Source organism: Aythya ferina, assembly GCF_964211825.1.
Source record: "Aythya ferina genome assembly, chromosome: 1".
In the NCBI taxonomy this organism is placed as follows: Eukaryota; Metazoa; Chordata; class Aves; order Anseriformes; family Anatidae; genus Aythya; species Aythya ferina.
In genome coordinates this window covers 77,437,326-77,463,525 of record NC_140296.1, presented here as the reverse complement: position 1 = coordinate 77,463,525, position 26,200 = coordinate 77,437,326, and the positions used below count along the sequence as shown (strand labels likewise).

Genomic DNA, 26,200 nt, shown 5'->3' with positions numbered 1-26,200 from the left:
TTACCATACCCACACTCTTTCTCTCAAAGAGGGAGAGAAAGTGGTGCTCAGGTGACAACGCTGACACTGGCCCAACCGTGTTTGCATTTGAATAATAGGAAATCCGTCCAGTAAAGCTAGTAGGAAGAAACAGATGTTACAAATAAGTACGCACAGAACTTGTGCATGTAGCAGGTAGCGCTGGTGTGCATCATGTGGCTGTGTGCCTGCTAATGCCTGCTGATTGCGTTCTCCTCGATTCTCATGTGGGTGGAGAAGCAATTATTCCAATCAAGGATATCAGGAATTAATAAAGATAATTTCCATTTTAGATTTGGTTATTTTCTCAGAGATGCTTATTTGCTGTGAACTCATGTAAAATTCTACTCCATTGCTGTCACTGAAATTTCCACCGTTTTCTTTTTAAACTAAAGATAGAAGTTGGATCAGGGTTCCTGTAATGTTAAGGAACAGAGATGATTTTAGAGCAAATGTCCCATTCTGGGGATGATTTTTCATTTGTGATGAGCAGATCATGAGGGGAAAAAACAAGTAACATCAAAACGCTTGAAAGTATGTAATGTCATTGAATCAGTGAGAAGGTCTAATTAGTAATTGAAAAGATAATTAAAATTTGACATGCTTCTAAGTTTTGTGTGTTATGTTCTTTTTTTCAATAGTACCTTTTTTTTTTTTTAATTATTCATTACTCTTTGTGCTCTCTTTGACTCCCCCCACCCCTTCTGCCTGCCTTCATCTGATCACTCATTTCAGCACGTCTCATTTTCTGATGCCTTGAGTTTTTGTTGTTGCCTGTTTCTTTCTCTGGTCTCTTTGTTTACATTTTCTTCTTTTTCTTCATAGCCATTGTACTCTGACTTTGCTTTCCTACCCAGTATCATATTGGGTACTCATTAGCTGCCTGTGAATTGTTCCTTTCAGGCTTCAGCACACACTTCTACGGTTCTTCATGATCCTTCTTTTGCTTCTTTCATGTTTTACTAGAACCAAGACTGATCATTATTCCTATTTATCAACATAATTTTCTGAGACTCTGCTATAGTTAAGCAGACACAAAGCCAAGCATATGTTTCAGTGTGCATAACAAGGACAAAAATGAATTATAAATGTGAAAGATAGAATCTTACTGAATTTGCCAACATTTCTCTTGTCTCTGAGTCAATTTGAGTTTTCTATTTAGATGACCTTGTTATTCCTGATTATTTGTATTCGTGTTTAGATCATCCCTTTCTGGTTTTGCTCATATTAATACGTTACCAATTTTATTTGTTCTCTGAGTGATGAGAAAGTCTTTTTAGCCTAAATGGGAGGGAAATTAGTCTCTGTAGGACTAATAGAAAAGATCTGAAGTAACATACAACTTCAGACAAGCCAACATATTAGATTAAGTTAAGGAGGAAACAGAGTGAACCACAAACTGCAAAGGGCTTCCTGAGCATTTGAGTCCTTCTTCAAAGGCATCTGTTTTATTTATAACGTGCATTACCTAAGTATGAGTCTAAGCAAACAAGGAAAAGGAATCAGAGTCACAGGAGTATAGAAACATACTTGCAATCTAGCATGAAAACCTTCACACAGATTTCAACCCATGTCATAAAAGTTGCTGTAAGACATTTGGAGAAGACAAAGGAAAAAGCCCTGAGTTTTGAATTGTGCACTCGGTCAGTGAGTGGGCTCCACAAGAGGTTGGTGATGGACTTCTACTCCTGCCTCTGCAAGTGTTTCCCTTTTGACCTTTGGGACTAAATTGTAATAGGGAGGGAGGCATCAAACTGCAAAGTCATAACAGCCTTTTCAAATACTTGGCATTTTCTGGAGGGCAATATGTAGCCTTGACTATGTGCCTAACCTCAGAGTGCAATGGAAAGGAAGAAGCAGGGGCCTGCCAGCATGCCAGCCAGAGCCACTTGAGACCCAGAAAACTCAGGTTCACCATTCTCCAGTGTGACCTGGCAGGCTCTTCAAACTCCAGTTTCTTGGAAAAGCTACAAGACACTAGATTAAAAAACACTCTGAGACAGGAGACCTCCTCATCTGTCTTAAACCTACACAAACACACCCCAAATGTATTCCTACATCAGTTGTGGCCATCAGGCTCTTCTATAAAGGAGAGGCCTATTTCCATGTTCCTGAATTACAGCATGCATACCTCTATCCTGTACACATACGGCCTTTTGGAAACCCTGTGTAGGCTTAAGTGGCCTGAATATAAAAGCCTATAATCAGCCCCTTTTAGGCATTTAACCAAAACTCTTTGCCTTTGCCTTCCCATGTGCAAATTGGAGCAATTGCTGAGAGCTAGGGACTTCACAGGAACATGGCTAGATTCCCTCTGCTCTCCGTAGATTCAATATGCTACATATGTTGCCACAAACTAGTCATAGCTGGTTTGTCTTAACTAGTCACATCTCAAATGTTGCAATTCCCATTTGATTTCTAATATTTAGCACAGAAAAGAGCAGAGAAGTTCATTTTTAAAATAAAATCAAGCCTATTCATTCTTTATGCTCTCAAATTGAGCAAGAAGGTTTTCTTTCTTCTGATTTTCTTTTTACAGGATCTGCTTTAACAACCACACTGATATTTCTTCGTCTAAACTTTTTTCACACCATTAATGTGACTTTTTCGAGGTCTTGCATCCTTTTATTCATTGAATTATGGCAACATGGCATTAAGCCCATCAATAGCAATTACCCCTCTATTACCAGTCTTCCTTGTTTTTTACTATGCAAAATCTTTATCCAGAGAAAGTATACTTATTCTTCAGTGAAAACAGCAACTCTAGCACTTTCTATGGCGTGCTTAATTTTAAATATGTAAAACAAAAAACAAAAACTAATTACTGCAGAAAAAGTCAAGTGACCAAAAATCAGAATGTGTTTGTGGCTTTACTAAGTAGTGATTGCACCTGCAAAATAAATACCTTCAAGAACAATATGAGAAAATAGATAAGTGTGAAGGTAAAACAAATGACTATGGTATTGCACCTGCTAACTATCTACTGAAGTGTTGATGTGAGCTTCCTGTAGACAAGGTTGTCTTCCCGTGTATATACAACAGGGAGAGAAGCTTATGGGGTGCTGCTTCCTCTACTAGGGTGTTGTATCAACCACATCCTACTGAGTATCTTCCACTTGTTCACTTTTTTCATTTATTTTTGTTGTTGTTTGTTAGTTTTTTTCTTACCTATTTAATTTGTCTTACTGACTAGGGACCGTTTAAATGTGGCATCAAAGTCATTTTGGGGATTCAGCTTTCTGGATTATCATCTTGAATGATGTAAAGGCAGAGCCAAGTTTCTCAGCAGTGTGTATTGGTTTTGGGTACCTCAATTTTGGGATGACCAACTGAGGCCACTGTTTGTGGTTTGGTTTGGTTTTGAGGGATGGGACCTCATCAGCAACCCAGCTCAAAGAGCTTCACCAAGTGGATGTTTGTAAGACAATTTTGAGGCAGAATATTTATATGAAAATACATATTTCATGTCAGCTGCCACAGAGAGCAAAATTATTATTTTGCTCATTCGTGGAGTCTTACTTACTGTTAAGATTTGGGAAGAGGACCACCAGAAGCAGCTCACGCTGTGTCTCCAAAGCGGCAAGCTCTTTTGTTGAATGAGGAACTAGAGCAGTCTGATGTTTTGAAGTCACATAAGCATTTCCTTTAGAGACGTAGAAATGCATTAAGTATAGCAAACAGCAATTTTGTCCAGGTCTCTGATACTAAAACACTTACACAGAAGGAAATTTGACTGTTCTGCTCTTATGTTTGCGAAACTGAAGTAGGATGCATTTAAGTGTTTTTATTATTTATAATGGTATTTTTTTCTGGGTTGTGTAAACTAATAGTAAGGAACTAAATTTACATCCACAGCCATTTTTCCGTGTTACACATTGCTGCATATTAAAGCTATTTGTCAGATGAGTGTTGATTTGAACAGGCTAAGTCTCTTACTCAGAGTAGCCCTGCTTATGCTAAAGCTGTGCCTTAACTTCAGGAAACATGCTATAATTAAATGTCAATAGAAATCATTAACTCAGCAGTAGCTCAAGTGCTGTATTGCAGTGAGACCTTGGTTTCTTCTATGCTGAGATTTGAGCTAGTTCAAGCAATGCTAAACTTATCCTGAATTTACAAGAATGTGACAGATCATAATCTAATTGTTGTGCATTGGAATACTACCTTGAAAAATAAGAATATTGTTCACTTGTTTATAATTATGCTGTTTTTATAGCTAATAGAATATGCTTCATGTGTAGTTCTGAGTGTAGTCCTGTGAGAGCTAGAAGGTTAATATCAGGTGAAGTTAAAAACATCAGCAAAAACAGCAGAAAGGCAAAAGTATGTGTCCAGTTTATGAAGAATGTACAACATTATTGCATGCATAGTACAAATGGGAAAAATCCCTGTTTTGTAGATTCAATAGGGTGTGTATATTCCCCAAATTACTTTTTTTTTCTCTTAGTAAGAAAACAAATCCTCTCATTCTCAAGCTACATTTCAAGAGACAATAGTAAAATCATTTTATTTTTCCCTTTTTCTTTAATCCTCTTATCCTCAACATTTAACTGTAGGAATAATCTTGAATCTAAACAGTACCCTTTAAAGTTTTGTACTTGGATTTAGTATTATTGAATTACAAAAAATAATGCATGGTATTCCCAGTCAGTAATAAACAGAAGCTGCCGTATTTCAAGCTGCAGTGTAACTTGTTTGCTGAAGATTCTGTTACGCATCTGCTTGGTTAGTCAATAAGGATATTTATTCTAATGCATAAAACAGGTGGTAAGTGAAGTAAGCATCTTATATAGAAAATCTTTGCATTGTTATTTATTTCAGAATAACGGGAGCTGCATGTTACTCACTGTTTGTTCTTCTGAAAGATTCAGAACCACTCTCTAAGAGTTCAATACTAGAAACAATAAATTCATATTCATCAGCTCCATTGTGCAAAATTGTACAGATATGGCAGTTAAAATAATATGATAGTGCTGAGCAATTTGCTTCTAATTTGCTTAACTGAGAACGGGATTCAGTCTTCATGTTCTGAGTGCCTTTCAATCTGGTGTATATATGATTAATGTTGGTGAGTCACTTTTGATGGGAATTTTCTCTTTCCTAACACGACGAGATAGGGAGATTTTTCTGCCCCTCCCACCACCAGTTTAAAAGCACTGTGAAAGACAGAAGGAGGTAATTCTTCAGTTTTTCAGGGTTGAACCCTGTTAGAGGAAGTGAGGAGATAACCAATTCATTGGCAATTGCTGCATGAATACCTGCAAACCAACTAGGACAGCTGAGACTGGGATAGAAGTGTAAGTAATTTATTATTCACTTGGGAAACCAACCATTCTCACTGCTTATTTAAAATCTGAATTTAGCGGGGAAGACTAGTTCAGAAGAGGAAGAAGATTCGGGAAGGAAATAATCTTGAGTGTGCAGGAAGGCAAGTGATTCCTGTATGGATATGTTGTTAGAATTAGTGGAGTTCTGGAGACCTGTTTATCCTTGTAAGAAGCTAGATGGGGGGAGTGTAATGCTTTACATACATAGGTTAGCTCAAAAACTTGCTATAACTGAGTCTGAAGTAATGCACCCATGTCTATGTAACTTTGCCAGTAATTTAGAAAATGTTTTTCCTAATGCAGAATGAAACATACATATACAGAGAATATAACAGGTAGTTTGATTATAATCAGAGATTATAAGATTTATCTTCCTTAAAATCCATCCAATGGAGCAGAATGGCTTAGAAAATATTTCTTTGGTGTTATGAAAGTATCATCTAAAACTGACCAAAAGTATTCAGGAAGTCCAAAGGGCTTCAGTTCACGTGTATCTGGAGGCCAGGTATTCTGGGCACATAAACGTGCGGTAAATTCTCAGTGGTGTTTTACAGTGTTTAAACAGGCTGCTGAGCTAGTAACCACTGATTTGACAAGGCTATAAGCACCTTGCTGGCTTCTGTTTTAGAAAGCCGTGCTATACCTCTGTGTGCAGCTTTAGACTCACCTAAAATCTAAAAAGTCTGCCCCACATCACTTCTGACACTGAGTGTGGACCTCCTGAGTTAATAACTGGGTGCTTTGCATTTTTGAGTTTCTGGGTTCATATCACCTGCAGCTTGAAGAATAGGATAGGGCAAGAGAAGTTGAGGCTATCCTCTGGTAACATAGGCAACAGTATCAGATGACTTTTTTTCATTACTGTGGTGATATTCACTATGAATAACATTTCAGGCTATTCAGTGACATCTAGTTGTGTATCTTCTGTCTAATACCTTTTTGACTGGATGGTATTTCAAAACTGACTCAGCAGAAAGCATATGAGTGAACATTGGGTATCATGACACTACTGGTAATGGTGCTTCTGCTTTGGCTTTATGTTACTGTTAGAGATGTATGAGTGATTCATTGTATTATGGAGAAAAAGGACATTCAATTTGTATTACTGCCAGGTTGGGGAAAAAAAAAAAAAAAGAAAAAAAGGTGTTATCTAAAGTACAGAGTGCCAGCACTTGAAAAGGTGACTTCCATGGAAAGAATAAAAATTTGGGGATGGTTCTGTAATTTATTAATAAGAGATTTACTTCATCCCTCCTGCCTCTGCTCTTCACAGCTCTTTAGAGCTCTGTTTGTTTTTCAGAAGTACAACAGCATGTTCACTGTGGCTGAAAAAGTATGTTTCCTGCCTGGGTTAGAGCAGAAAAAGAATGAAAACCTTGGTACTGTACAGCTACTGTGCTGATTTGAACACCAAGGGAGAAAAATATTTAGGTCAAAAGATTTTATAACCTACTTGTTAGTTGTAATGTTTGTTTTCAATAGTCTCTGTCGTCATTTTTTTTTTTTTATTTCCTGAAGACATTTATAGCTTCACAGGTTACTTAGCCTTGTTGGTTTTCAGAATACATTTCTTACTGAAAGTCCCATACTGCAGGCAGAAGATGTCCAGGTCAGATTCCTGGCTGCCACTGAATGCACACTAAATACTAAGCACACATGCTGGTCAGTGCTTGCATTTATCCATTGAGCAAGCAGAAACCGCCAGCAACCCTGCAAAGAATTGCAAAACGTTCTGTAAGGCTGCCATCGCCAAATTCATACAGTACAAACAGCATGGCTCTTTGAATAGCTTTTTGAAAGGCAAGACCAGAGAAAAGGTTAGGAGTGGGTAAAGAAAAACAGAGCTGTGTATGTGTGGGCAAGGAACAGAGAGGGTTTTTCTCCAGTGCTCTGGTTTGCCTCTTCCCCTCTTCTGCATTGTCCTTTCCCCATTTCCCATGGCTGTCCCTGTTGCACAGGGTTCAAAGTGCCCCTTCTGCTGCTTGCTTTGGCATGCTGCAGATCAGTGCATGGATCAGGAGGGATCAGCTGGCAATGCCACCAGGGACTGGCCATTGGTGGACTAGATTTGCACCACGGGCTACCTACGGTATTTGAATCTATAAATCTCATTGTGTGGGCTGCTGAGGCCATCCAGCTGCTCCCTAATGGCTTCTTAAGCTCGAGACCCTCACTGTGCCTGCTTGCATTTGTTCTAGCAGGCATGTGGAAAAATACACTGCTTTTTCATGACGTACTCTGAGTGTAACACCTACAAATGACAGTGACAGCTACTTTCTGAATACCCTGAGTGGAACATAATGTTTTTGTTATTCTTCTGAAAAGTAATCGGAAAAATGACTTAGTACATTGCCTCCTCCGAATTCCCATTTTTCTGTAGAGTGGTTTGAGGCTGTGCATGGATGCCTTTGTTTTTATAGTTTACCTTTTCAAATCGTTATATCATCTGAAAACACAAAAGAAATTTCTCTGCTTTTTTTTTTTTTATATTGTTCTAACAACTAGATGATGAGAGAAATTACCAAAAGGAGGCTGAATAGCAGATCCTGTTAGACCCAACTCTGTTTTCATGAGGGCTGTTATTTCCCATGTGATGCTGAATAGGCATGAAGAGCTTTTTTAGCATTCACCATCTTTGTCGAGTTCCAATTTGTTGAATGGGCAGCTCTCCTACTGGTATTTCAAAATACTTTGTGAATTTGTGCCTGACGGAGTGATGTGGCTCTAGTATAGATCCCAGTGGGAAGAGATGAGGAAAGGAATCTATAAATTACCACTAAGTTGTAGTCACTTCTGTCAGATTTCTTAAAGCCAGACATTACTTTATGTGATCTTGTGAAGATACAAGTGGCTTCAGCTGATGGCGTGTAGGAGGCTTACTGAGAGGCTCAGAAATACCCAGGGAACTGAAGAAAGGCAGCCACAGCTGTGGTAAACAATGGCTGCTTTAAGATGCTTGCATGAAACTAACTACAGATCAAGGCAACCAGATAGGTGAAACAGAGTTTTTCAGCCTGGAGAAGAGAAGGCTCCAGGGAGACCTTTCAGTACCTAAAGGGGCCTACAGGAAAGCTGAGGAGGGACTCTGTCAGGGAGTGTAGGACAAGGGGGAATGGCTTTAAACTAGAAGAGGGTTGGTTTAGATTAGATATTAGGAAGAAATCCTTTACTCAGAGGGTGGTGAGGCACCAGCACCAGTTGCCCAGAGAAGCTGTGGATACCCTATCCCTGGAGGTGTTCAAGGCCAGGTTGGATGGGAATTGGACAACCTGGTCTGATAGGAGGTGTCCCTGCCTAGGGCAAAGGGGTTGAAAGTCAATGGACTTTAAGGCCCCTTCCAACCCAAACCATTCTATGACTTTATGAGAAAATAGTGACATTTTGGGTTTTGGTATGTCTATGCTGTCCGTAGAGTTCCACTTATGAATCTTTGAAAATAGATTATGCTTTATAGTAAATGGTCAGTGTACAACAATTAAAGATAACTAAGTGATGCCATCTGCTGTCTCATAATCTTATTTAATACTACTTTTCATGACAGAATTGTTACCGCAAGAAGTAATGGAAACAGCCTAGGCTGATTAAAATGCCAGAACTGTGACAGTATCTGGTCTGTATCAAAGTTATACAGTATAAACATTGGTTGTGATTAAATACAGTGGGCTATAGCATGTCATAAGGAAACACAGTGCTAGGGTCAATCCAAAATAACTCCTCAGTGACCCTATTATCTAAAGTTTTTTGTTAGGCTTCCTTTTTTGTTTGTTTGTTCTATTTTTTTTTTTTTTGGTCTTTTTGGAATCTTGAGAGGAAGATTAAGAATCCTGTGGAACAGACGGTGGGTTGGAAGAACATGGCACACCATCCCATTAAAATGTGTGTTTAGCCAAAATTTATTTGTTACGTAGTGAAATTCTTCACATTACAACTGTATTTAGTACAACTTGTTATCCACAATGACTTTACTTTTAGGTGCTTTATGGAAAGAGTTAACCTGACCATGGACCTCAAAGAAGCTGAGAACCACATTTGTGTAAGACGTATTATTCAAAGAGAGTTCACCCGTCATCTCAAAAAGGTAGAACAGATCATAACATTTAACTGTTGAATTTATACAGTGAAGTAAATTCTAAATTAAGTTGACTAAAAACTAAAACGCTCAGCTTTGAAGCAGTAGTTTATTTAGAGAATGTCAAATGCTTTCTTGTGTATATATGGATTATTAGGTTGGTTGGGTTTTTAATAGCAAAAGTTTTAGATTTATTTTCTTCAGATGCAGCTACACCAAATTGCAGTTCACAGGTTGCTCCTTGATGAAACAGTGAAATGCTGTAGATGATCTGGAGGTCCTGCAGTCAGCAGTGCTTAGTAGGTACAAATTGGTGCAGAATTGAAGAGGCAGATTTTGTGTTTCATGTTTAACTCTTTCTCTCTCTGTTCTTCGTTTCTGTTTATAATGGTCTGCAATGAACTGAATTACTGTGATCTGTATTTCTGGTTGTATGTTAAGAGAGAGACCATCGGTGTTTTCTTATGCTTTTATATGGTTTAATTTTCATGGTGAAACTCATCTGGTCTGTAAATACCTATTTGCTGATGTAGTACATTAGAAGTCTCCCATTTGAACATTACCATAACAGAAGCCTTGTAGCCTCTTCCTCCCTCAGTACTTGGGAGACTATCCTCAAGGTGCACAAATGGCCAAACAAGCACAGAGTGAATTCCATAACTAACGATTCCTAAGGAAAGTCTTACCCAACCTCCTTGCAAATCAACAGCTCTGCAGATGAGTGTAGCACAGTCCACGCTGACAAGAGAGGGGAAGCTGTGGACATGTTGACATCCTCATAGCTTGCCATACCTCTTTGTTTTAAATTTCTGTAAGGTTTCTTCCTCTGCAGACAGATTTTCTAATCTGGGGCATGAGACATATTGAGGAATACTGAGATAGATTAAAAATATATTTATACATAAATTTAGTGGTTCTTTTGATCTTTGTTTTCTAAACATTCGCATATTTACAAACTTGCTCTGCACAGCTCTAAACTTTATTTAAAGTTTTCTGCCTTACTTTAAAAGCCAAAATGAAATGCAAAATTCACATTTCCATATAATAATGGGTTGTTCTGGAAAACACAGGAGCTTGAAAAAAGTCTGAGTTCACTTGAAAATGGTGAAGTGTCCATCAACCAGAAGATGTGAGAGTATAAAATGGGGGTACATTTACTTATATGCAAATCTGCTGTTATTAATTTAGCCCTGAGTAGGTAGGAACTGTTACAGAACAAGTTAGGCCTTGAGGTTATCTCCAAACAAGTGGGGGGGGGGAGGGGGAAATAGGGGTAATATAATCTGTGAGTTTGTATTATATTTCCAGGACAAATGCTACTCTGTTGTAATTAGAGCATCGATAAAAACGTGAGGAATTCTTGTGCCTTTGGCCAGAGAAAACCTTACCTGAAAGCAGCAGTGGATTTAAAGCTCTTGTTGGAGGATGTAGAAGGAGATTTTATTCCTCGTGAAAACTCAAGTTGCTCTTGAGATGGTGTTTTAAAGAAGTTGCAAAAATGTTCCAGTGTTCAAATTAGCACGTCCTTCTCAGAGAATGGTGACTGGCTGTTAGCAAAATTTTTCTGGAAATATCTAGGCTTTTAGAGAACATGTCTTCTTACACTTCAGGCTGGCTGTGTATGAAATTGAATAATTTTGTATCTGCAGGGTAACGCCTTATGAGGTTGGGCAGACTCTTAGTGATTTTGTAAGGTGATGGAGAAAGTGGAGTGTGGATTGAAGATGTGACTGATAGGAAGAAATGACCAAGAGGTGGTGAAGATAGAACGAAAGAATAAAAGGAAAACCAGGCTGTCAAAATTGGCTTCTTTTCAGTCTGTCTAGCATGATTTATTTTTATGCTACGTTAATCTTGCCGATACCTGAGTGCTTCATAAATTCAAAGTGTAACCACAAAGGATTTCTCTTGCTCTCCCCAGTGCATTTTTTACCTCTATGACTCTTGTTCTTTTCCAACCGAGTGCGATTTCTAGGGAAGCCAAATCATGCATTTTGAAAGTGAGCAGTGCTTCAGGGAACTCTCAGATCATCTGACGAAAACAACACAAAGACATAAGTGAATTAGTGAGAGACCTAGTAATGCAAGGAACAACGCGTATGATGAGTATTCATCTTCATCACAGCTATTACTGTTAGAGGAACAGAAGTGGCTCTGTGCCTCATTTGCTTTTTTGTTTAAATGCTAAAAGGATGGTTGCTGAAGTGCCAAAGGCTTCTGATTCTGTGTTTAAACTCAAAATCATAAGAAGTTCCTCTTAGATTTTGAAGTGCTGTTCTGTACCCCGCATCGTGCAAGGATCCTTGTTGGCATTGCTACATCTCGTGTCTGTCTGAATTTACAGTGCCGACTCCTACATTTTAACATTGCGATATAACTAACACCTACCAGGAAGACAATTGAATTGTACATACAAATATGCAAATAATATTGCAAGTAATGCTTTTTTTTTAATCATTAAGTGGTAATGCTCGTAGTGGAATTTTGATCTCTGAAACAAAAAAGATCATCTCTTATGGCCCTGTGTGCTAGGTGCCAAAATTCATTTTATCTGGTAATTAGCAACACAAGGGCAGTAGTAGTATTGGGGGTGCTTAAAATACATACTTGGATAAAAATGAAACTGGTCAAGACCACAGGGAAGGTCGCTGGGTCAAAAAAAGTTTTTCTCTTTTCATAGTCATAAGCTATGTCCTTGGTTAGTATGATACAAGGATGTTTGATTCTACACACAGTATTTCTCTGCAACCTGAGATGTGGATGCTAAATTCAAGGAACCTTTTTAAGGGAAGTTCAGTGCTTGTGGGATGGGTTGCAAATCTGGGGTAGGAATTGATTGTCTAGATTTTCTAGGGTCTTTTCAGCATTGCCCTGTTTTACTACCTCAGCTTATTTTTGGGGTTCTATGAGTCACTTCTCAAAAATTTTTGTATTGGATTTTCTTATATGACTTAAGTAAATATGGTGGTGTCATAGATCAGATCAAAATTAGGATTCAATCTATACCTGAGATGATTCACAATTTAAAAACTCAAGTTCTGTATGTAGCTTGTTGTCAGTTTAGAAAATAATGCTGAATTACTTCCACTCACTAGACCAGGCACATAGAAGTATTAGGCCAACATGAGCCTACTTCTGCTTGCTTATTTATTTATTTATCTATTTATTTATTTATTTATTTATTTTTAAGTGTAGGTCTTGCATTAAGATAACTTCTGCTTGTTGGAGCAGAACTCAGGCAGCTGATTTTTTTTTTTTTTTTTTTTTTAAATAAAGGTGGATATTCTTCTGAAGAACAAGAACACTTTTTCCAGTTCAAAACTTTTTGCTTTTCCTTTTGCTTCATTCTGGAATTTCATCACATACGATAAAAGCACTAGCTTCTTTGAATTAAGCAAATATATTTATAGCTGTAGGAACTCTACTTTCTCATTCTCTTAAAGTGGGTGTAGCAAAAAGAGGAAGATTTGCCAAGTGCACTGTTCTTTTTTCCTGTCCTTCCAGAAGTGTGCAAACTATATCAACAGTTTAGCGTGGGTACTTCCATGGGAGGAAAAATCAGTTGGCCGCAGCATTTTCTTAATGTTCAATGCCTTATAGAAACCATTAACAGTAGCTCTTTGGGGAGTATTAATTACAAGAAATTGGCTATTGATAAAACTTCACAGAATACCCCTTGATTCATGTGCATTTTAAGGTATTTATTAATGTCTTTGTCACTGCTGTTATTGCTACATTTCCAAGCATTTAGTTGTAGTTCGTATAGTCAGATCTTGATGCCATCCCACTCTTATTTCCTATTTGTAATGCCTTTCAGTTTACAGACTTGAATGCATGCTGTTGGAAATCCAGGCTGGAGGTTGATGCTGGCTGTGGTGGTGCACACTGGGGAAGAATTTAGAGCTGATTTATACTATAAACTTAAAAACAAAAAAAAACAACAACAACAACAAAAAAAAGCTGAAAAATTGCTTTGTTAAATTTAGACTCATTTCTCTATGGCTAGTTACAGTGGTGTTTTCACGCATAATCTATTTTTTGTTTCCTTACAATGTCTTTTGTTCATTATTTTTCAACTTGTCAAATTTACAACACGCTGGAAGACTGACAGAGAGGCAAATAAAAAGCATGCTGGCTATGACAGGAGAAGCAACAGATAGATCCAGCGTGACAGTGGTTCAGCAGTTTTGTCTTGCGTATCTGCCTTCATATCTACAGTAACATAACTTAAAACTTTGAGAGGAGAAGATAGTAAGAGCAGAAGAGAGTTAGTTTTTACAGACCTTAAGACTTTTGGTATTGTTGAGCACGTGGTAATTTATAATTTAACACTATAAATTGGAAGTGGCTCTCACTATGATATAGTCTGATGGCAACAGCACCATGGTATAGTGTGTGTACAGACTGTCTGCATGTTCTGCTTGAAGCACCACAGTGTCTGTAAAGTCCCAGGCTATTGCCTGATAAATCTTCCCAGAGCGTTGCAGTTACGTCAGGTTTGTGAAGGCTCGCTGATGGAGATGGAATTGTTGCTGACCCAAGGGTCTTACAGGAAGTTTTGAGTCCCCAAATGTGGCAATAGAACCTGCAAGACTCTTTAAACTTGGCCGCAGAGAAAAAGTGACCACATCCATTAAAACACCAGATAATGTATCTCCCACACACTGAAAAAACAAAAAAGCAAAACCAGACTATGTAAAAGCATTATCTAGCTAGGATGTCTAAAAACGGCGCTGTATGTGTTTCTATTTTAAGATTATTTAACATAAATTGATGTTATCTAACCCCACATGCCTCCGCTGAGGGAATGTTGTTCTGAGTGCACAGAACATGCATGCTGATTTGAAAGGATAAAAATTTTGCCTTTTTCTCTGAAAAGTGAATGCAAGGAAGAGAGAACATGATTTCCCTTGTTGCCTTTTACCTCTTTCCTGGATCAAGCATGTGTCATAAGGAAACAAGCAAAAATGTTTTTTTATAAGAACAAACTGGGTTGTGGGGAAGAGGGTGATCTAAAGCCCTGAAGACATCTCAGCTTCTGAAACCTTTTGCCACTTTGCATAACAAATTCTTAGTGCTCAGGATTTGGGCTCTGTGAAATCCACCTGGAAACCTGATAATGTTCTTTCTCAGTTAAGCCTTGTACTGTGATGGCCGCCTTTGGGGGCTGCCTGGGAATGAGTCTCCTTGCTGGAGTCCAGGAGGCTGAGGCTGGATGAAGAATACAGTCAACCCTGGTTTTGGTAAATGCCATGATTCCTACTTTTCAAGTTACCCTGGCACCTGGTTAGGGCAGAGAGGCTACTCTGGGACAAATAGACAATTCTTCTAAGAAGAATCTTCTTCTGGTTACTGGTCATCAGTTAACATTTGTAAGTTTGTTCACATGTTGAGCCTACAGAAATGTTTTATTAAGCACATTTAGGAAGCTGTTGTAAGAGCACATCTCCTTGAGCTCTTTGTGTTTCTAAAACTGACTGGCATGTAGTTTAATCAGTCCAGAAAGCTCACTACTGTAGTAAATTTTCACCTGATGTATTGTATCAAGGTAAAGTCCCTCCTTCTCCCCTTCCTCTCCCCCAACTGCCCTTCCCCCGATTTAGCTTTAAAAAAAGCTTATACATGGACACGGCGACACAATACAAATGTACATTTGGGTCACTAAAAGTTCACATTTTCCAATAACAGTAGTAAGCTGGTTGATTATTTCTCATTCAGTTACAGCTTTCCAGGAAGTGCTGTCTTCCTGACCTCCTAGGTGAGGCCCTTCATGGTCTATAACAGACGTGTGGTGGGGCAGGCAGCTGGGTGCCCGCCAGCTCCAAGACCTCACCAGAAGGATGAGCTGCTTCCCCTCTTGGTTACACACCCTCCTGGCTGGTCCTTCTTCCTCCTGTTGTCTCTGCAATCTTGTTACGGCTTCTCTTCCTTCCAAAGATGTATTTCCCTTTTGGTGACTTTGTTTCTCTTTTCTGGGTGAGAAGAAAGAAGAAGGGGAAAAAAGAAAAAAAGAAAAAAAAAAAAAAAGTGTGCGTGTAGGTTTAGGAGTGTTCCTGATTTATGTGTGTATGTATGTGTTCATCCCTTCAGCATTGTGAAAGGTGAGTTATGAAATGCAATAGCTATTTAGACAATCTGGTACAGTAAAAGAGATAACCCTTCTCACAAATTTTACCCTTTGATAACCAGAGAGCATCAAAGCTTTTTATTAAATGGGCCTGCTTATCTAAGCTAAGTGAGGTTGGAAGTCACTGAAGATTGTCACTTTCTGGGTACTGACTTTGTGCTAGCATGAAAAACCAAACTAAAATGACAGTAATCATCCAATTTTGAGTGGGATTGGAAAGCAATGGTAGGTGATATTGGCTGGGCATATGAGTAAAACACTTTTCTTTTTTTCCCTGCAAGCTTTGCTTGTCATGCTGACCGCTCCAGCCTCACTCTTTTCCCGTACCTTCCCATCTGCTCAGCTGTCTCCAGCTGTTGTTTCCTTTCTTGTACTTAAGTGTGCTCATACTCTATGGGGTGTTTACAGACAGGCCAGACTCCGTTGCAGGCGCTCTGCTGGTATCTATGCCTGAGAGAATTGGTCATGTTTAGACAGGAAATTTAGCTCAACTATATTGCTAGGCTAATGTGACACTGAACCTGCCTGCTTCATGCCTTGTGGGATTAGTGTGCTGTGCATGGGAACTTGTGTGTCTCCATCCAGATGTGAAAAATGCTTTAAAATCTTATTCCTTACAGCAGAAACTGTTTTTATTGTTATTACTATTATTGCTAAGTGTTTGTACGACCCACTTGTAATGACCCTTATCCATGACAGTAATGCAAATGGTGACTATAACTTTAATAACAATTGAAACATGAAAGAGCAGTAGATGCCAAGAACAGCTAAGACTCCGGAGGGAAACAGGGAATGACAAGAAAAATATTATTCCTTTAAACATTCACAGATGTATTTTGTACAACATGATATATATAAATGCATGTAGGTACATATGTGTATACATACACAACCATAGTTTCACAAAGAAACAAGTTTTTGTAATGATCATATTAACTGTGAGTTAATCCAATGTCAATTTGGGGAGACTTGATTACAGACAAGCAACTAAAATAATAACAGCTTTGCTTAAGTTTTTAAAATAATATTATTTATGGAAAAATGCTTGTTGCTCATTTCTCACAAGCAGCTGTTTTTCTGGTGCTCTGGTGCTTATCTGCATGTGTGTGTGTTGGCGAGATAGAGCAATATACATGTATCTGACTAGTAAGATTTCATTGAATGTTATTTACAATATATTCCTTCTGACGTTTATTTTTAAGAAAAGTCAGGGCTTATTATGTATCAGCATTTCACAGTGAATTTAAGACTGCTTTTATTATTAAGGGCATTTAATGAAGTCATGTCCTCTCTGAACTCCGCAAGATTCCTTCCCAGCATCAAGCTTAGTGTGTGTTGTGTTTGTGAGTGCATAAATGAGTAGGAGTCCACAGTGACATCATAGCCTGATACTAATTAGTGTTACCTTTGTCTTTTCAGATGCTTTTAGGGGGTTTTCTGCTGTATGAACAGTAGGTTTCCATGACAGTTACAAAATGCAGGCAGTTCTTTATGGGTAAATACCTAGAGATGGGGGGGAGGGTGGGGAGAGGGAGCACCACCATTTTGCTCATGGGATGGGAATATGTTTAGCTGTAGGACAGGACAGATGCTGAGACAACCTTGTATTTTGTGTCCCAGTGCTCAGGTGTGCTCTCATACACTGACTCAGCCAGATGTGCACTTCTGACTTGATGGGGACAGCTGGCATTTTGCAGCATAGCAGGTGGACTTCATCTGCATCATTGGGAAGGGACTATGAAGCCTTCAGTAAATAGAGTGGCAGAAAAAAAAAAGGCAAATAATCTAGACAAATAGTTAGGCAGGCCAGATTCAAGCTGTTGTAGCTTGAGCCTCTCTGTTCATAAATGTGGTGTTGCAAACATGGGCAGATCCATAAATAGATGTCATGGTATAACTGAAGCTGTAGTCAGCCCTCTTTCTCCCCACAGTACAAAACTAAATTTAACTGGGGAAATTCTCTGTTGATTAAGACTGGTATTTTGGGAACTGATGCTATACTTGCATTATGGCCATAGCTCCGAGTTGGATTCCTTGCTCCAAAGAGAAGGAAATGACTTATATCACTTTTACTGTTCTTGAGTTCTTAAAAAAATATCCAAGATCTTGGAATCTCATGCAAGTTTCTTTCATCATGTTGGATAAAAATGGGATTATAAAGATAAATAGGAAATAAAGGTTATTTTAATACTGGGAGTTACAGTACACAATATTGATACACATTCCTAGTTCTTAACAGCATTTGATATCTGCAGCGGAATGTCTGTCAATTTTCATATACATTCTACTCTGCTTTCAACAATAGAAATGCTTTCTTTGGATTAAAGTTATCTTTGTTACTTTAACTATTATCAGTCTAGTGAAGTTTTTTTTTGTTCATATGTTGTTAATGAACTACCTCTGAAGGAGATGAAGTAGGAGCTGCTTGTGCAATTGCAATGCATCACCTTTAAGAAGCAGCAGTTCTTCATAAAAATTGAGAGAATGCAAATCCGAAGAACAAAATAAAGAAAAAAATATTTCTTTCTCAAGAAGTTGACTTTCCTTGCTGTTTTGGTAGGATCGTAGGTAGTCATGTACTAAGCTTTCTTTTAATTTCCTTCCTTTACCTGAAGCTGTTTACTCCTCTACTCTTCTTTAGGACTGAACAATGTTGCAAAATGTTGTTGGTTAGAAATTAAAAAAAGAAAAAAAAAAGCCTAAGGGCTTGTGTGATACCACATGCATGACTCATTATGCTTTTTCTGGGGACAAGGAACTTCTATATCCTGGTACTAATTCAGAAGTAGCCACCCTACAAGTGTTAGACTGTTGTTTTTTCTCCTCCTATCAGGCCATATGCACTCATGCTTCCTGTCTAAGGAAACGGGTATAAACTTTCTCTCCCCCTTAATCCCTGAATTCTTTTTGTTTTTGTTTTCTTTTGGTTTAGGTGTTTTTGTTTGTTTGTCTGTGTTTTTGTTGTAGTTGTTGCTGTTGTTTTTTTCACATGGAAAAGGAGCTGAGTTCCTAGTAATCAGTTGCAGGAGAAGCATATATGGGGAAAAGGAAGATTATCTGGTTTGTAGTTAAAGCAGAACTCAGAATAAAATGTTGTCAGATACCTGTGTGTTCAAAAAAACAGGTTAACTTTATGATTTATGGGCAAACAGGTAATGTCTCACAAATTAAAAATCCAAAGTTATAAAAAACATTAAAGAAGTATTTTAGTAGCTCTCTCTGTAACTAGGTTAGTTCCTCTTCCATGTTTTGTAATTTCTGTCTTTAAAATGTCACCTTATATATGTGTGTGGTAAAACTTTGCTTTAACACATGTCCCTTTGCAAAAAATTTTATTAAAATACTGTAATATTTGATGAAACAGAACTACTTGTTTCAAAATAGTGATATTGTATGACAAAACACAAAAATTCTGACTGAATAAGTGATACAAAGGTGAGATGACCTTACAAGAGGAAATATTAATGGCGCAGCAAAAACTACACAACTATACAACTCAATTCAGTGCAATACAAGTGAGTTGGGGAGGGAGGGACTCTTTGTCAGGGAGTGTAGTGATAGTAGAAGGCGTAATGGTTTTGAACTAAACTAAGGTAGATTTAGACTGGATATTAGGATGAAGTTCTTCACTGTAAGGGTGGTGAGGCACTGGCACAGGTTGCCCAGAGAAGCTGTGGATGTCCCGTCCCTGGAGGTGTTGAAGGCCAGGCTGGATGGGGCTTTGGGCAGCCTGGTTTAGTGGAAGGTGTCCCTGTCCATGGCAGGGGGTTGGAACAGGGTGATCTTTTAAGGCCCCTTCCAACCCAAAATGTTCCATGATTTTATGATAAAATCCTCCTGGAGCTGCAGGAGAACTGAATCTTGAGCATATGTGCAAGCAGCCCCTGAGCAGCACTCTGCTGACAGTTTTTTCTCCCAAACACGTGCAAGCTGAGTCAAAGACAAGTCAAGGTGGAAATTGAATATGAAAGCAGAAGGGATCCAGGTGGTACCAGCCCATATATCATCATTGCGAATCCTGCTGGAGCAGCTTAATAGCTGCCTACAGTTCTGTGTGACCTACGCCTCATGGCTGCCATAGAGAAACACCATAGTGCACAGTGTGGTGCTGCCATTTCTCCTTTAATGTAGATGAACGAGATGACTCGAATCAGTTGAAGGACACAGCATGGATGTTAAATAATGGATAGCTCAACTATGATTTGCCACCTGTAAAGCAGTGATGAATTTCGTGGGTCAATACTTTCTTAATGCAGTCTGCCAACATTGTGAAAACATGCCTACATATGGTGTCACGGGTGTTTTTCATGTTTAGGATGGAGATCCTCAGCGAGATACTCAGCTGATCTCAACTGGCAAATTGACGCAATGGAATTGCTTAGCTTTGCTTTGCTGTTAAGCATGGTGCATGTTAAGAAGGTTGTGATCTGCTACATCTTTTCTGGCTGCAAGTCCCACAGTGCGAGTTTGGGAGCCTTTGGGCAACTTTTAGCAGCTCTTACCTATAACTCTGGAGGTTGTTTTTTTTAGTCCTAAGTCTGACAGTCAGTATTTTAATGTGGCTATGGACTACTGTGTATTTCTTCATTCTGTGCAGATCTGTAGATGCTATGTGGTAGTAAAAAGCAAATTGTATCCCACACTTCCTTTGGGAGCATTCATTAGCATAGCAGCCTGATTCCTTTTCATGTAAGTACATGGATCTGGGTCAATTATGGGGTACCATAGAAATAAGGGATGTGATGAAAGAGAGCCAGTGCCTGTAGAAACATGAATGGAAGACCAGACACAGGGAAACAAATCAGATTTGAGAAGTCTGCTCAGCCACAAGATGCAGAAGAGAGAGACCAGAAGAAGAAATAGGATACGGGAATAGGCCAACAATCTGCAAAAGCCAGCAAAAAAAGTGGCAGCTAGTTTGCAATTTCTGACAGAAAGATCAGCCACCAAATACCTGCTTTTGGATATTGCTCTTGAGGGCAGAACTGGGAATGAATTATGACCTCCCTCAGGGCTCTTAACCTAACTGTAGCAAATAATCATTTTTAACTTGTGGAACAGGTGAATTTGAACACTTGCAGTTCAAACTGGTGGTGGTGTGCCCCTGGTCCAAAGAGTCAAGTGACCTTGTTTGTGCTGTATAGCTGGACCACTAAGCAGCTGTTTCCACTGTAAACACTTGAATAAAACTGGTTTGAGGGTATGCTTGTGCATATCACTCCATTATTAACTTTGTATGAACACACACGCTAAACCTCCTCCATGGGTGCCTAAATGCTTTCTGCTAGTGGAGGCAGAACAAACACATTGTACATGTATTTTCTCTGTTCGTTTTTGCACTGCCAGAGGGACAGGGTGGTTGGCAGAAAGGCGTGAAGGTGGTACCCCCAGCACAGAGTGAATGAACTGCAGGGAGAAGTGGCTGGGTAGCTGGGACCCTTCCAGCAGAACCAGCAGCAACTTTGTGAGCAACCATTAACCCCCCAACCTACAACATACTTCATGGTAAAATTAAGATGATAAAACTACTGTGATAGGAAGAGACAAGCACATCTAAGTCTGATTCTTTTAAAGGAGTTGAGTTTGTACATATTCTTGAATACAATCTGTGCAGTATTATGTTGCTCTCTTTCCTAGACGGCAATTAAAAATAATCATCCCATTAGTTAAGGGAACAGATTTGTTTGATTTGTGTTTCTGGTTTTAGAAGTATTAGCCAGCAAAATGGTTTTAAGAGTCAATTTCTGGTTAGAAACAGAATGGAGCTGCCAGGGATAGATGGAGGGCAGGAAAGACCTCTCTTTTACTGTGCAAACATCCCACATTGGCTAGTGGCCTTGAGCATGTAAGAGCTGCCAAGGGTCTTTGATTATCATTAATACTGGCAAGCTGCATGAAGGGAGGAATATATTTTCACTTTCTCATGACATATTCTTCAATAGTGTGTGCCTTGTTCTGTTTATGACAGAGTTTTCTCAAGGGCTCTTTTTGTGCCAGTGATTTCCCATCTTTTGTTGGTTTGTAGCCTACTCAAATGTGTCCAGTGGAGAAGAATCTCAGCCTGCTGACAGGCTTGTTCTTCCTCACTGCAGTCCTGGGATCCCCCAGGGGTAGCTGAGCAGTAGTGGTTGTGGAGAGCAGTTGTTACTTTTGGTGTTGCAGGAAAAAAAAAAAGTTTTTAAAAAAGAAATGTAAGTGAATGAAGGTGTCAGAAAAGATTATGTTGAGTTCAACTCATAAACCTGCAGGCATCCAGCTTGGGTTTACCAGGGTGCAGTGGGAGCAGGGTGCCAAACACAGGGAGGTTCACAGCTCAAAGTACAGCTATACGCAATGCTGCATGGGTTTACCAGATGGGGTAAACACAGCAGTGTAGAGTCATGTTGGGATTTCAGGTAATTCTCTCCGCCTGAAGCTTACATTGGCATGATAGCCCCATGAAAGATGTGTCAGCTTGTCAGAGAGCAGCTTTCTTTTTAAGCAATGTGGAAGCACCAGACATGGTGTCCTTCAAGCAGGCAAGAGCTGTGTTACACATGTGTTTTAGAGCAGTTCTGTGTCTTGGAGGAAGAGGAGCATGGTTTGACAGTTGCTAGAGCAACTAATGCTTTTTTAATGGACAGCAAGGATAAGCGATGGTATAAAGACCACGTAACTGGTGCACCTTCCCCTGTCTCCTGCCAATTTTCCAGTATATTAAAACAGTAATAATTTATGCGTTCAGCTGAAAAATGGCTCTTCGTTTGCCTAGCTCAGCCACATTTGTGAGACTGTGTGATCTTTATGGAGACAGCAAAGAAGAAACTATTTACACACCAGACAGCAAGGATTCAAGCCTCTCTGACAAGTATACTTTGCAACGGAAAAACGCATTCCTTGCTCTGCCTCCAGAAATGCTCTTGGGTGTGGAAGTTGCTGGGCCAAGCCTCATTTATCTCTTAGGTTGATGTCTTCTGTTTGTCTCCTTTCCCTTCTCCCACTAGTATTTTATTTATTTATTTATTTATTTATTTATTTATTTATTTATTTATTTATTTATTTATTTATTTACAAATCTACCAAACTGTTTTTGCTTACTGTGGAATTACTGTTTGTGTTGTAAGGTGGGTGTATGGTGATGAAGCCTAGTGCAGGACAGGCGTTCTGCTTGCCCATGGCAGTGCTGCAGAGCCAGCTGCCTGGAAGTCGGCATGGAGATGTCCTCACGTAACTGGTCTCAAGAAAGATAACTCAACTCTCATAGTATCTGAGACCCAGCCGGCTGCGGACTTCAGTGAGGAACGATACCAGAGCAGAAAGGACATATCACATCCCACTGTATACAGACTTGCTTTAAGGTATAGGGAGGTAGATTAACTGGAGTTTTCAGCCACCTTAAGGCTACATATACCTTAAGGCTACGTATATGAATTTAGTGGTGGTTTCTGTTATTAGTGAAGTCTGTAGGCATTTTACAGCTGAATTCCAGGGGAAGACGGTTTGGCTAATACTGGGTACTTTTTGAAATCTCCCTGAAGTTTTAGAATGCAAAGGTTTGAGTCTATGGGACTTTGCCTTCTCTGGAGTTCTCTGTAAAATCAGCATTAATTGCTTCAAGGTTGAGCTAAGGTTACTGATTTTGATTAAAGATTAAGTATTAAACCATTAAGCATGTTTATAAAATGAAACATAAACAATTGCAGAAATCTTAAATACAAGGTTACACAATTTTCACACCACTCTTAAAGCTCTGTTTTCACAAATCAAACATTCTTACCTAGCTCTTTAAAAGTAAGTTTTATGTTGCAGCTCCTGGTTTTGTAGGTTTGAATCTTGCCTTTCATTTTGCAGTTCAAAAAAAAAAAAAAAAAAAAAAAAATTAGACAAAATGCATGACAATTTTAAACTGTGCACTTACTAAAAATTATGACTGAAATAAGATCAGGTTTTCCAGTGAATGACACTGAGGTATTTAACTGGAATAAGTTCACTGCTCTTGAGTGGAGAAGCAGAGCATGAAGCGTACACTTTTTTTTCCTTTTTGCACAGATGAGAAAGTAATAAATGTTTGCAACAATTTTCTGCTGTTTAAAACTCAGTAGATGACTACTTCCTACCTTCTTGCCATTTAGCAAGCCATTTTCTGGGCTCATGTGATTTCTGAAGAGGAAGAAGTGAAAACCTTTCTCAGATACCCTAAGCAGAGAGAATGGAAATATTTGTAGGAAAGGGAATATTGGCAGAAAGCCCTCTCTTTAGATTCTTGTGTGTTAGTGACCAGTATTTATTCCAAAAGAAATTTACAACATTTGGCATGTGCAACATGAACCTCTTCTTCCCCCATAGCTTCATGCCCATTTTTCCTTTCTTTCCACAGCCCTCTCCTCCTGCATCCTTTCCCAGTTGCTAACTTATCTCATCTTTCTTTCTATAACTCAAACACATGCCCAGTGACACAACCCCACCTCCAAAAATCTTATGCTTGCTCCTCCAGGCTGTCTGTGTGTCACCCTCCTGAAAGATGCTCCTTTACATCTCACCTCTTTTCCTCAGTAATACAGACCTGCTGTCGTCTCTGTTACGTTACAAAATAAAAATAATTTAAAAAAATGATGCACTCTTGATTCTGTGTGTTACTGCAACTGCTGCCCACCTCCCTTTTTATTTTCATGTTGAATTTATTGATTCAGCTACCCGGTGTTATTTTTCTTCAGTTCTGTCTGGACTTCTTCCAGGCTGGCTGTCATCCCTGCCACTGCATCTTAAATGCTCTAACCCAGCGTCCCATGACTGCCAAATAGCATTGCGGTATTAGAGGGACACCAGGAGAACTTCTTGTTCTTGATCAGTGTGCATTGTTTCTGTTCTTTAAATCACATAAAATGGAAATATTTCAGTGCCACTGAATTCTTTGTTTGTAGATGAAAGGAAGATACTTGATTTCCTAGGAAACAGATATGGGTACTTGTGACACGAAGAACTCTCTATATGTCAATAAACGTGGCATATAAAATATATTGCAATTGTTGAGATAATGCCATGGTCAGGGAGTAATTACATACCCAGTATGCAAACCTCAGATGCCTTTGAAGGTATGGTATCTCTTATAGTTACCTATGTTTCGTGTAAGCCTCCTGCTTACTACTGCAGATTGTGCTCTGCCGTGGGAAAGCAAGCAGGGATATAGGTGATTTTTTTTTTTTTTTTTTTTTTTTTTTTTTCAAAACTGGATGCACTGTTGCTCTTTGATACAATTCTTGGGCTTCTGATTCTTGGGCATTCACTTTTGATACGTTAACACTGAAGGAGGCTGTAGCCATGCAGTACACATTTGTAAATGACCTGAACAGCTGAACTTTTTGAGATTTACTGAGTTATTGGAATGTTATAGTGTCTTGCCTAGCCAGCAACTTTTGACTTTTCTTTAGGTAGATATGACGAAGTTTCTCACCTGAAGAAATATTGGTATCATTTGAAAGCAAGAGGGAGATGCTTGTAGCTCATCATACTCATCAGTCACCACTGGCATCAGTAAGAAATGTAGGAAGGTTGACACAAAACTGTATGTGAGGATATGCAGGTTGATCTTATCTAGCTTAACTTAGTGATCTAAGCTAAAGCTAATTAAAAGTATTTTGGCCATGGATATTTCATATGCATTTTGTCTTAGGAAACATGAAGGAAAAGTATTATTCTCCTTTTTTTTTTTTTTTTTTCCTGATCAAATAAGACAGGAAGTTATTTGCAGTTGTCTTGGACATGAATTCATACTAAATGGCTAGAAATTGAAAATACTTCATAGTAGCTAAGTAACCCTAAACCAAAGATTTTTCTGTTTTCATGCTAATACAATTACAGTCCAAAGGAGTTGAAATGTAGCTCAGTTTGTGAATAGTATTTTGTCAAAATCAGCACTCCTGTCTTCAATATTTTTAAAGATAGAAAACTGTCCTTTTGGAAATATAACGGCAGGTGATGGGCCCTATTTTCTGGAGATCTGGTTCTTCAATGAAAACTGGTGTAACAATAGAAGGTTTCATATGCAAAATTCTCTGTACACAGGGTGGTTATATTAAAAAAAAAAAAAAAAAAAGAAAAGAGAGAGAGAAGAGAGAAGAAAAAAAAAGAAAAGGAGAAAGAAGAAAAAGAAAAAGCCCTTATTTATCTGGGTCTTTTACCTAGGGAGTGAGCTTATCTCGAGGCAAGGCTGCAGCAAGGAGGACATGCCTCCCTTGAGGGCATTCCCTGCAGCTTCCCTGCTGCTTGGGGCTGCTGCCGGAGATGTCTGGGCAGTGCCTGGTACATGGGAATTTCGTGTGGGATGCAGGAGCACAGAGCTGTATCACCTCTGTATCGCCCCTGGAGGAAGCTCTTATGTAGCGTGTGAAGCCTGGCAAGTCAATGAGCAAGCTGTAGTCTGACGTAAGGGTGCAGTCACGGAGTGAGCTGCAGATAAGGGGTGACTGAGATACGTTGACTTTTGTTATCAAGTAATTGATGCTCTGTGAGAAGGAGTTGTTTCTGAATTTGTTGAATCAGCTGTGGTCATGGCCTGAGAGTGAATCGTTGGAAAGCTCCAGCCCTGTTTGGACCAGCTGAAGTAATGCTTGTTATCCAGGACCTAGTCCAGTATAGGGAGAGCTGTGGAGTGTTATCTCTGTTGCCTAATGTCTGCCTGTG

At 39.0% G+C, this 26,200-nt stretch overlaps 1 protein-coding gene across 6 annotated transcripts in view; it reads left to right on the top strand.

The window, feature by feature from the left end:
* ARHGAP6 (Rho GTPase activating protein 6) overlaps positions 1-26,200 on the top strand; it is a 312,132-nt gene that overhangs the window by 189,719 nt on the left and 96,213 nt on the right. Inside the window, exon 2 of one of the 6 annotated variants that reach the window (XM_084507618.1) lies at positions 9,318-9,423. The exons of 4 other annotated variants lie outside the window; for them this stretch is intronic. In XM_084507618.1, coding sequence (XP_084363744.1) covers positions 9,325-9,423 — 99 coding nt within the window. In that variant the 5' untranslated portion in view covers positions 9,318-9,324. Of the gene's footprint in view, positions 1-5,296; positions 5,316-9,317; positions 9,424-26,200 lie in introns of those variants that run through there. One more of the 6 variants, XM_084507622.1, reaches the window with a different exon arrangement.